This window comes from Panthera uncia, chromosome B1, assembly GCF_023721935.1.
Source record: "Panthera uncia isolate 11264 chromosome B1, Puncia_PCG_1.0, whole genome shotgun sequence".
Taxonomy (NCBI): domain Eukaryota; kingdom Metazoa; phylum Chordata; class Mammalia; order Carnivora; family Felidae; genus Panthera; species Panthera uncia.
In genome coordinates this window covers 93,317,394-93,329,395 of record NC_064811.1, presented here as the reverse complement: position 1 = coordinate 93,329,395, position 12,002 = coordinate 93,317,394, and the positions used below count along the sequence as shown (strand labels likewise).

At 35.2% G+C, this 12,002-nt stretch overlaps 1 protein-coding gene across 12 annotated transcripts in view; it reads left to right on the top strand.

The window, feature by feature from the left end:
• The window catches only part of CAMK2D (calcium/calmodulin dependent protein kinase II delta), a 312,759-nt gene that overhangs the window by 210,830 nt on the left and 89,927 nt on the right, over positions 1–12,002 (top strand). For all 12 annotated transcript variants that reach the window (XM_049631079.1, XM_049631068.1, XM_049631071.1 and 9 more), the window contains exon 5: positions 10,464–10,529. In XM_049631079.1, the coding sequence (XP_049487036.1) occupies positions 10,464–10,529 (66 nt within the window). The remainder of the gene's footprint in view (positions 1–10,463; positions 10,530–12,002) is intronic.

Sequence of the window (12,002 nt, the reverse complement as noted above, 5' to 3'; positions counted from 1 at the left end):
ACGTATATATGTATGTATATGTGTGTGTGTATTCTTACCTATATCCTTATATATTCTTTATATCCTTACATCTTTTAGTATGGGCAAGCCTCATACATATTACAGACACAGTTCAACAATATTTGTGAGATTAGTATATAAAATGACACTGATGTGTAGGTGACAAGCTTAACTCTCCATGAAGTTATTCAGGTATCAGAAAGAAAACCAAGAAACTAAATGTGTCTCTAACTGGAGAACTTAGTAGGAGAACTTCTGTTATCCCCCAATTCTCAAAACAATAAGCACTGTTTAATAGCTGGCAGCTACAGGTAGTTTAAGCCCTTCCTTTATAAACATCTAGACACTCAGTGTGATCAACACTAACAGTATGTCCTCTGCAGCAGAGAATCTGTTGCTCTCCTGAGTATTAAAGACTGATAAATGCTAGGATCTCCTGTCTGTCATCTTGGAAAACTCAAATGTTCCAGGACCTGAAAAATCTGATGTCTTATAGGGATGTATCATCAAATTACTGGCTTGACTCATCTTTCACCTCTATTCTAGGATTCTTTCTGGAGTACTGTTTGTCAGAAATACGTTCAAGTCTCAGCTTTGGGGTATAAATTCACTCATCATTTACACTGGCTTTGCTGCTTTTATAACATGATCTAAACATTTTGTGACTAAATATAGGCTCATTGCTCTGGTGACTAACGCCAACTTTTAGATGAATTACTGAGACACAAAAACTGTTTCAGCCCAATTAACTTGTGAAACAAATTTTAGCTGCAGTGTTTTTTTTTTTTTTTCTGTCAAAGGCAGTTGCCTTGACATTAACAGTGAAAAGTTCACATTCATAGGAAGATTCAGCATAACCTCAGCAGTACTCCTAGGCTGTTCAGAAATCAGAAAAAGGCTATTGATGTGTAGTTTATAAGGTGAAGATTAATTAGTAATATTCATCAGAGAATTAATGGCAGATTTTTAAAGCAGTGATTATAATTCAGGGTGCCTGGGTGGCTCAGTTGGTTAAGCATCTGACTCTTGATTCAGCACAGGTCATGATCTCATGGTTTGTGAGTTCAAGCCCCACATCAGACTCTGCACTGACAGTGCAGAGCCTTCTTGGAATTTTCTCTCTCTCTCTGCCCTGCTCCTGCTCACAATCTCTTCCTCTCTCTCTCTCAAAATAAATAAATAAACAAACAAGCAAGCAAACTTTTAAAAAGTTATTATAATTTTCTCTAGGGATTACATAGGCATAATAACAAAATATGAGCAAAAATTGTGGTAATACAAGATATTTTTAATATGACAATGATTTTAATATGCAGATAAAAATAATCATGTCCATATTGCATTGTTTGAAACTTAGTCTAGTGAATGACAAATTATAGCACAGGTATCAAGGTTTTAGTTTATCTTTTATGTAGTAGTCCTTCTGATTGATTTACTAAATTTCAATTGTGCAATTCACAGATAATTTCTCTATAGCACTCAAATTTTTCTAAATAGGTGTAATTTTCTACTCTTTTAAAAATGTATTTTGTAAATATTCTCCTGTATTTCTTTAGAATGTCTGCAGCATATATGTAAATCTATAAATGGTCATTGTTTTTCTTTCTGTTCGGGGTTTTTTATATTTTTATGTACATTAAAGCATAGGGTATCAGGTATCTTGTTAAGATGTTTGGTATGTGTTAGAAATTTTCCCTTCACTTCTTAAAATAAGTATCTATATTGTTTTACAAGTGATATTTTATAAATACGTGATATGTATATAAAAAATTATATATATGATATAATAACAGCTGGCTATAAACATATAAAAACAACTTTTTAAATATATATATGGATATTTTTATTATATGTATTATTAAATATATATATAATATATTATCTTTTTAAATATATATATTATATATAATGTATATATATATATAAACTCTGTTTTATGTACATAGGTACTGTGATGTCAGTTGTTATGTCTTCTTTTGAAGAGTTGAGCACATTGTATCAATTCATCCATCCTCATAGTATATGTGTGCATGCCAAGCAGGATTTTGGTGAGCTAAGTGTAGGACTGGTGCAAAGCTATGTAATTGCAAGTTATCAACTACCAAAGAGGTAAGCTGTCGCTTACTTAGTAGACCAGTCTCCAGTCAGAAAAGATATGTACCATGATAAGATATGAGAGAGGCAAACAATTCTTTTGGTCTCCAAAACATAGCTTGCACAGCCCTAAATTTAATTTTAAAATTTCCATAAGGACTTATAAAGGATTCTATAAATGTCTCATACCTCACACACACGAAAGAAAGATCATTTACTCTAAAATTTGATACTTCCAGAATGAGAACACCTTGGGTGCCTCAATGAATGTCCTTGGGTATTTCAAAGGGGTTTTGGAGTTATAGTAGGCATATCTTGGTGAGTGGGGGATTATATAAACTAAAGTACTCATGGAACTTTGTCAAACATAGATAGAGTCACCATTAGTCTGTTGGTGTTTCTGTGCCTTTAGAAAAATCTGCTGGTGTGGTGCCTGGGTGGATCAGTTGGTTAAGCATCCAACTCTTGATTTCAGCTCAGGTCATGATCTCACAGTTCATGAGTTTGAGCCCCATGTGTGCTCCATTCTGACAGTGGGGAACCTGCTTAGGATTCTGTCTCTCCCTCTCTCTCTCTCCCTTTCCCCTATTCTCTTGCTTGCTCTCTTTCTCTCTCTTTCTCTCCCTCTCTCTCTCTCTCAAGATAAATAAATGAACTTAAAAAAAAAAAAGAAAAAAAAAGAAAAAGCTTCTGGTATGGGCACTTTGCTTAATGAGTGGAATAGGGCTGGATTACAGCCCTCCCTTTCTCCCTTGATTTGTGCCTTTGTGTAAAACACAGATTACACAACCTTTATCTGGTCATGGGTGTGAATGGGGAGAAAGGCTATCTTTTCTTTTTGCAATTTATGAATAGGCAAAATACAGCTGAGAAACGTTTTGGCCTGACCTGACCTCACACAGTTGGTTAATATCAAACCAGAATATTGAATTCACTTCATTCTCTATTTGACCATGCTGCCTAAAAGTGAAACAAATTGTCAATTTTATTAACTGGCTGATATAGAGCTATTTATTAGCTTTTAAAATTATGGTAAGGATAATTTTCTAAAGCCCTCTGGAACCCACAGAAGAAACAAGAAATAGCAGTTTGTAGTAGTCTTCATTAAATTATACTCTTTATGTTTTCTTCATCATCATCATCATCATCATCATCATCATCCTTATCATCATCATCAAACATTTTGGTTTGATGCTTTTATATTGGTAAAATACACATAGCATAAAATTTGCTATCTTAACCATTTTTTTTTTAATTTTTTTTTTAAGTTTATTTATTTTTGAGACAGAGAGAGACAGAGCATGAACGGGGGAGGGTCAGAGAAAGAGGGAGACACAGAATCGGAAGCAGGCTCCAGTCTCTGAGCCATCCGCCCAGAGCCTGACGCGGGGCTCGGACTCACGGACTGCAAGATCGTGACCTGAGCTGAAGTCAGACGCTTAACTGACTGAGCCACCCAGGCGCCCCTTAACCATTTTTAAGTATACAGTGAAGTGTCACTAAGTTCATTCACATTGTCATGAAACCATCATCACCATCCATCGCCAGAACTCTTTTCATTTTGCAAAACTGAAACTTTGCACCCATTAAACAATAACTCCACATTCCTTTCTCCCCTGAATCTCTAGCAACTATAATTCCACTTTCTGTCTCTATAATTTTGACCGCTATAAGTACCTCATGAAATCATACAGTATTTGCCTTTTTGTGACTGGCTTACTTCACTTAGCATAATGTCCTCAAGATTCATCTATGTTATAGCATATGGCAGAATTTCCTTCCTTTTTAAGGCTGAACAGTATTTCATTGTCTATAGGTACCACATTTTGCTTATCTGTTCATCTTCCAATGAATAGTTGGTTTGCTTACATGTTTTAACTTTCATGAATGATGCTGTTGTGAACTTGGGTGTACAAATATCTCTTCAACACCCTGCTTTCAGTTCTTTTGAGTATATACCTAGATATAGAATTGATGGGTGTGTGGTAATTATAGTTTTAATTTATTGAGGAACTGTTTTACAGTTTTCCACAGCAGCTGTACCATTTTACATTCCCACTTTTCTACATCTTCACCAACCCTTATTTCCTTCCTTCCTTCCCTTCCTTCCCTTCCTTCCCTTCCTTCCCTTCCTTCCCTTCCTTCCTTCCTTCCTTCTCCTTTCCTTTCCTTTCCTTCCTTCCTTCCTTCCTTCCTTCCTTCCTTCCCCCTTTCCTTCCTTCCTTCCTTCCTTCCTTCCTTCCCCCTTTCCTTTCCTTTCCTTTCCTTTCCTTTCCTTTCCTTTCCTTTCCTTTCCTTTCCTTTCCATCTGCTGTCCTAATGGGTGTGAGTGGGTATCTCATTGTGGTTTTAATTTGCATCATTTTTTTTAATGTATAGTTTTACAATTTATTCCTTGCCTTCAAGAAGCATTCATTTTGTTATGCACATCTTTGAAATACGTTGCCTGAGTGTTTAAACAATCACACAATCCTAGATTAAGGCAGTTTATTGAATCACGCACACACAGATTATATGATAAGCTTAATGGCTGATTTGCTCATTTGGGGAGGTCGGTAATATTAACAGAACAAAAATAACCCATCCATTTCTGCTTTTGCTTTATTCTCTGTGCCCAATTAATTGTGGTTAGCAATGTTGTTTTCATTCATGCTTTTTCTTGGTCATAGAATAGGAAAAACAGTTTTAAGAATATGAACTTTTGATAGTGGTTCATATTTTCCACATGCATTTGTGAAAGATGAAATGAGAAAGGAATTGCAGAGTTGGCAGGAGTTGGGGATTGTGGGAGGATACAGAAGGTATCAAGAATAAAGTAGAATAAGATGAGAGAAAATGAAATCCAGAGTGATATTGAAAGGATAGATTCAGTAATCACAGATTAGGCAGAAAAACAAGAATAAAGTAAGTGCTCCTTTGAAGGATATGGAACCTTGCCATCCCACTCCACTCCCCCACTCTGCTGAATGACCACATGTTGGATGGTGCCTGTGAATGTCTGTCCTGTGTCTGATATCCCAAAGTGTGCCTCTCCCAGTGTTTTGCCTTTCCCCTCCTGGCCAGAATCATTTTTGAATGGAATCAGTTTCAATGGCCTGCCTCAGTTTTATCATCTAAATTGTTATTCTTACTATGACTCAGCAAATCTATTTACATCAGGATCAATAAGAAACTCTTTGGACCTTCTAGTAAAGCAAACTTCCAGCCTTTCAAAATTCCCATCATCCAATTTGGAATTCATTCAGAAAATCATTTCTGAACAACTTCAGGTAATACACTACTTCAGAGGTGTCATCAAATACTAGATATCCAGCTAGAAAATAGGTTATGTAAGAAGTTGATCTTGGCTAAATAAGATACCAACAATGGGGTTAAAAATGAAGCCAGGGTTTTGCTTGTAATCCCTCCCTCCTCGGTTTGCATCAGCTGCCCCCCATGCCCACCATTGTACCTTTAACAGGACTGGATGACACATGTGATTCTGCTTGTGTCATGGTTACACCACTTGACTCTTCCTGAAACAGTGGTCATTCACCAGGAACTTATGTTTCTGAACCTATGAGAGAGTCATAATGTCAAATGAAGTTGGACAAATAAATGTTCTTGTTCTCTGTATTTAATTTTGGTAACAAGAGGCATAGGTTCGGTTCTTTAAAAAATGAAATGTTACACATTTCTTCCCCATATTGTAAAACACCATGCTTTCATTCCCTTTTCAATCTCCAATCCAGTTATGTGACCTATAATGAATTCAACAAATGCTTCTACATTTGTGATCAGACAGGATTATTTCATAGACAAACTCTATCTTGTGGGAAAGATACTACAAGATCCAGGACTGAAATATATGATTTTGTAGGGGGAAACTGCCTGAAAAATCCTTACCTTCTTATCAAAATATAATGGTTAGTGATATATGAAGAATACCCACCTTAATGCACTGACATATGATAATCTCCCACATATGCCTCTCTCTGAGATATAAAACTCTGGAATCATTCACTTAAGAGCATTTAATGAGCTTGTTAAAGGCACTATGACTCAGCTCTGATTATTTTATAGTGAAAACACAACAGATTTTACCCTCCCAGAGCTACCATACTAGTAGAGTGACAAACATTAAGCAAATGAGTACATAAATGAACACATAATTATATTGGTGATAAGTGTTACGAAGAATAACACAGGGTTCTAGGGGGATAAGATAATGTAGATGAGTGGAGGTCTGAGGATATAAAATTTAAGCCAGATTTTAAGAGTAAGAGGGATTTAGTCACCAAGTAATAGAGGTAAACAGATTGAGAATATCCTGGAAGAGAGACAAGCATGTGAAAAGGCCCAGGAATGGGAAGGAGTTTGGTGCACTTGAGGAACTGGAGGAAGGCCATTGTGGTTGGAGTAGGATGGAGAAGGGGTGCCAAGGAGGGTCAGAGATGGGCAGAGTACAAATTTGGCAAAGACTTGAAGGTCATGTCCAATATCACTGGACAGCTATTTAAAGGGCTTCCTATAGTCATGGGACAAAATATGAAGCACATTTAAAGCTGCTTTCTGGAGAACTGATGGCAGAGGAGCAGGAGAGGAAGTAGGGCCAATTAAGAGGCTATTGCAGTAGTGCAGGTGACAGACAGTGACTGCTAGTGGCACCATTTGTTCTTCCAGAGCCCAGTTTTGGACTCTACTATCTGCTTAGACTCATAGTCAAGGCTGTAATCCTCATGAAATTTTATAAATGTTTCATTCATTATAGAACTACTTTCAACGATTTCTGATATAAATCATAAATATATAGACCAGGAACAAAATGACAGTTCATTCTGCTGGATAACACAGAATGAATCAACATCTCTACAAATAACAATAGCAGCAACAAAAGTATTTATCTTTTTTGATATGTGAAATCTCATCTTTTCATGATTCCAGGATTATCTTATTTTTCCCTGTGACCCCTAATGTTCCAGAGATTCATAAAAGGCAATTAATGCTAAAAATATATAATTAATATGCCTCACATAATAACAGAACTCTAACATTAATTTATTCACAGAAGTTTGAATTAGTTAATGAATACTTTATTCATGAGGCTGATTCAATTTGACTTTGTATGAAATTTTATATAGCATGCTAAATTTTTTTAATGTTTATTTTTGAGAAACAAAGTGTGAGTGGGGGAGGGACAGAGAGAGAGGGAGACACAGAATCTGAAGCAGGCTCCAGGCTCCGAGCTGTCAGTACAGAGCCCGATGTGGGGCTCAAACTCAGGAGCGCTGAGATCATGACCTGAAGTCAGATGCTTAACCAACTGAGCCACCCAGATGCCCCAAATTTTCAATCTGTAACTACTGCTTAATTTTGCACTCCATTAAACAATAATGTCAGTGTAGAAATATGTAAAAGTTAGAAAATTCAATAGTTTATCTTCAAGGCAACATGTTCTATTAGAACTCCATCTTTACCTTCCCATTTATCATACATACAACAGAAATGATAAAAATGGTTTCATTTGCACAAGAATGTTTTTAAATAATGGGAACAATGAATGTTAGAAAATGAGAAAGAGTGCTGTCAGAGATGCTTAATTCAAAATAAAACTCTACCCCTTAAACTTCTTTAACAGCTAGAATGGTTCATTGAAAATTACTAGAATGCTAGGCCCCAAGTGTTTTTAATAGTCTTCTTTAAATACAAACATCTTAAGAAATAAAACCTATTGCCATATATAAATTTTAATATTTTTTTTTCCTTTTTAAGTGTGTATAAAGTCCAGACTTAGAGTAGATGAATAGCATGGTTTTCTGACTTGTTAATTCATTTAATCATTACTTCAGTACTCCTTAATTGAATAAATATTTGGGGTTAGAAAAAAGATCAGTAAGTTATGAATCCTAGTGATTTAAGATATGACAATTCTCTTGGAATATATACTATACTTACGGAGCTTCTCCTGGAATATACAGTATATTTAAGGAGCTACTATAAGCAGCAATATCACTGATGTCAATAAGCTTTTTAATCGATATTTGGTAACATTTCAGAAACCACACTTGTTTGTAATGCAGATTTTCTGGGTACCTGTGGTCAAAAAAAAAGATAAATATGGTTATATATCATATTTACCTACTCATATTCATTAAAAGGAAGAAATCCTACAAAACTGTTATTATAGGGATGATAATGGGTTTGTTGGAAGTATCATCTGTCTATTATTTAATTATTTTGTATTATAATTTATGTGATTGCATTATTGTAATTCTAACTGGGGAAAAAAACCTAGGTGAGGTATTAAATGAAATCACATGTACATGTAACCATGGTTTTCAGAACAAGCCCATATGAAGCTTTAAATAATTTTAGATGCACATTTTATTTGTAAAAACAATAGGACTGAAAATAGTGACTCTAGCATTAAAGGACTTATAAATATCCAGAATGCAATGGAGAGGAGTCAAAGTTGCATAAGCTTTCAGACATGTTAACAGTCTTTAGTATTATATCTTTTCCTTTAGGAAAGGAAAATCCAAAAGAAAATAATAACTAGTGATCTCTGGAACATGTTATCATTTGGTGTTATTTCAGAACTTATTAAAGCAAGTGAAAACCAGAAGGAAAAAAGAGCTATCTGAAGAGCAAATTTATTTCTCCTTCCATAATGTACACACCAAGATTTATAACTTTACCCAGTGCTTTTTCAAATCACTCATGCCTTCTAAACTTCTGGAAAGATTGACAGTATAATTATTGGAATGGCTATGTTGTGTGGTGATTGAGAGCAGGAACTATGGAATGGATGGCCCGCCTGTGCCACTTATATCTGTATAATCTTGGGCAAGTTACTTCTCTGTACCTTCATTTTCTCATCAGTAAACTGAGCTAGTGTATTTTCTGTGTATCTTTAAATATACTTGTCCCCATCGCAGACAATAATTACAAGGATTTATGAGTTAATATGCTTAGTACACTGTGTAGCACATGGTAACCAAATGTTATCTATTACAAGGTTAAACTCCAAAGTTGAAATTTAAAATCAAGCCATATCCTAATAGATTAGGAAATGGCTGATACGTGAGAAAATGGTTCATGTCAGTAATAATCAAGAAATATTAACGTGAGATAACTTTTTCTAACTTTTTTTTTTAATTGGGAAAAAACTGTTGGTACCTTCATGATGTTTGCGTAGGGGTGGGTAACAACCACTTTGGAAGGCAGTTGGCCTGGACTCATACACACATATGCATATGTCTATTTATTAAATAGGGAAAAGACTTCTTACACAAAATGGTGCCCATGACCTTAAGTGAAATGAAAAAACAGAAGTAGCCTAATAATTTACCTATATTGCATGATTCTACTTTTGTGAGGAAAAAAAAAATGTTTTCTTTGTGTTTGCAAGGGAACAAGTATATTTAAAGATACACAGAAAATTGAAAGGATATACATAAAGTTAAAATTAGTTTTTTTCCAGAGGGTGGAATTGGGGTTGAGGGACAAGGGGGTACTTGGTACACTTCCATATTTTTAAAATTTGCTAAAAAAAAATCACATTAAAAACATATATTTGAGGGGGGAGCCTAAGCCAGAAAATCACTGGTTAGGGAATTCTAGCCCCAGAACAACAGTCTTTTGGACCTGGAGAAGAAATGGATCCGAAAGATAGTTACATTTACGTATATACAGAGCATTGGTTTGAATGTACTTTGTAGAGTAACTAAATCCAGTTGCTGAGTTATGGGAAACTCTTCACTTAAAGATGGCTGACAGATATGACTTCTTAGTTGGCAAGAGATCAAGTTGCCAAAATCCCTAAGTCTGTGTTGACTGGCAAATACATGGAGCATAAAGGGAATTGGGGTGCTTTACAAAGAAAATCTAGCACTCAGCCCAAAAGCAATATGTATTTTAGAAGGCCACCTCTAGCCCATAAAGTCATGTGTACTGCAGTCTAAAAAGCAAGCCCGTTCAGAGAGATGCAGACTACAAATGCATACTCTATAGCCTTGAATAGTAATTGTCTTCTCTTATTGTTCAGAAAATATTTTTACACTGTTCACCACACTTCATCAGACCTTAGTTAATATTGGGAGAATTAAAATGAAGAGTTTCATAGAGATTATCTGTGGAAGAGATATCTCTGAATATGGTTTTGGTATACAGAAAATTGTGTCCTCAGGATCTAGTGATACAAAGATATGTAGAAAAGATGGAAATGTTTAGATTAGTATAGATTGTTATGAAAACTGTAATGTAGTGTCTTAAAATCCTTTGTTTTGATAATTTTCAAAACAATCTGAAAAAAATTCTATATGAGCATGGTGCAAGTCTATTGATGCTTATTATTATTTTTAATGACAATATCTTGATTATCTTTACAGAGTTACTGGAGGTGAACTGTTTGAAGACATAGTGGCGAGAGAATATTACAGTGAAGCTGATGCCAGGTAAGTGACTTGCCCTGAGCAAGATACAAGACTCAACATTCAAATGACACTTGCTCAATATATCTCTTTATAAATATATCATAACCCTTAGTATTTATGAGACTCTCATAAAACCATCTGGGACTTCTTCTCATAAATGAGTCCCTCTTAATTGCTATTTGTCTCTCTTAATGTTTCCAACATAATTGGTTTGGGGGAAAAAAAATAGAATCTGGTCTAAATGTTGTTATTATCTAGCATCTACAGTTAGTCTTTTAAAAATGAATAATAAAATATACACTGTACTGGGAATGACTTCTGCTAAAGAGATGTACTCTTTTAGCAAAGTTAAGAGATAAAAGATTAAGATCTTCTAGTCTCTAGATCCTGAGCTGCCCATGATGGTAGTCCCTAGTGTCACATGGCTATTTTAATTTCAATCCGTCAAAATTAAAGTTAAATAAAAAATTTAGTTTCTCAGTTGTACTAGCTACATTTTGAATGCTTAATAGCCTTAAGTGCTAGTGACTACCAGTTGAAGATAGCAGATATAGAACATTTCCATCATCATAGACCATTCCACTGAACAGCCCATGTCTAATCAGAGAGCATAAAAAAAAAAATAGACTACAAAAGCCCAAGTGGTCTCCTTAAAGCATTTATTAGCTGTTTAACTCTTTGGAAATTCCAGGATAGCTTTTGGAACTCTCATATGAAAAATATTTATTCAGGTATTTCAGAGGGTTCAATATTTCCCAATCTTGTTAATTGTCGTCATCTTTAACAGTGGCTATACTGTACATTTTCTCTCATTTGAAACTTCCTAGGCTGCACAAAGGCAACCTTTTTGAAGTAACATTAATTTGCTTGCCTAGGTACTACTTAGACTGTATCATGTTAGTTTTCCTTGGTGTTTCTTTACACATATTCAGTAGTTGGCACTTATTTTGAAAACTCTAGCCTTGAGCAATTGACTCTATATTAGCCATGTAAATGAGATATTCTGAAAATTCAGTTACTTATTGTCTGCCCCCATTCTCTAATGCTTTCAGAGCTTCCTAACACTTACTAATCCCACAGTAGCCTGCCCTCAGCAGATAGTCAGCTGATAGCCGATTCCCTCCCCATCCCTTCAAAGCAGCACATGCATACACAGGCTCACTTGCAAATCTCTAATTAATCTTCTTGGTTTAATGCCAGTTTATGACATTCTGTGAACCTTATCTGTACATGACTACATGCTAATTTTTTAATGGAATTTTTACTGCCAAAGTCAAATAGAAACTTCCATGCCCCTTATACTATGATGAGTGAATCACCACTTGCTCAGTTTATCCCATTTCTTACATTCGGCCCCTGAAAAGAGGCTTCAGAGCAGCCTTGCAATTAGCTATTTTCCCACTTGCCCAAAGAGAGTAGTAATTTTAACTAAGGTAGTAAACAAGTTAGGGAATTACATTTATTTTGCTATTTAAAGTTATGTAAAACAGGTTA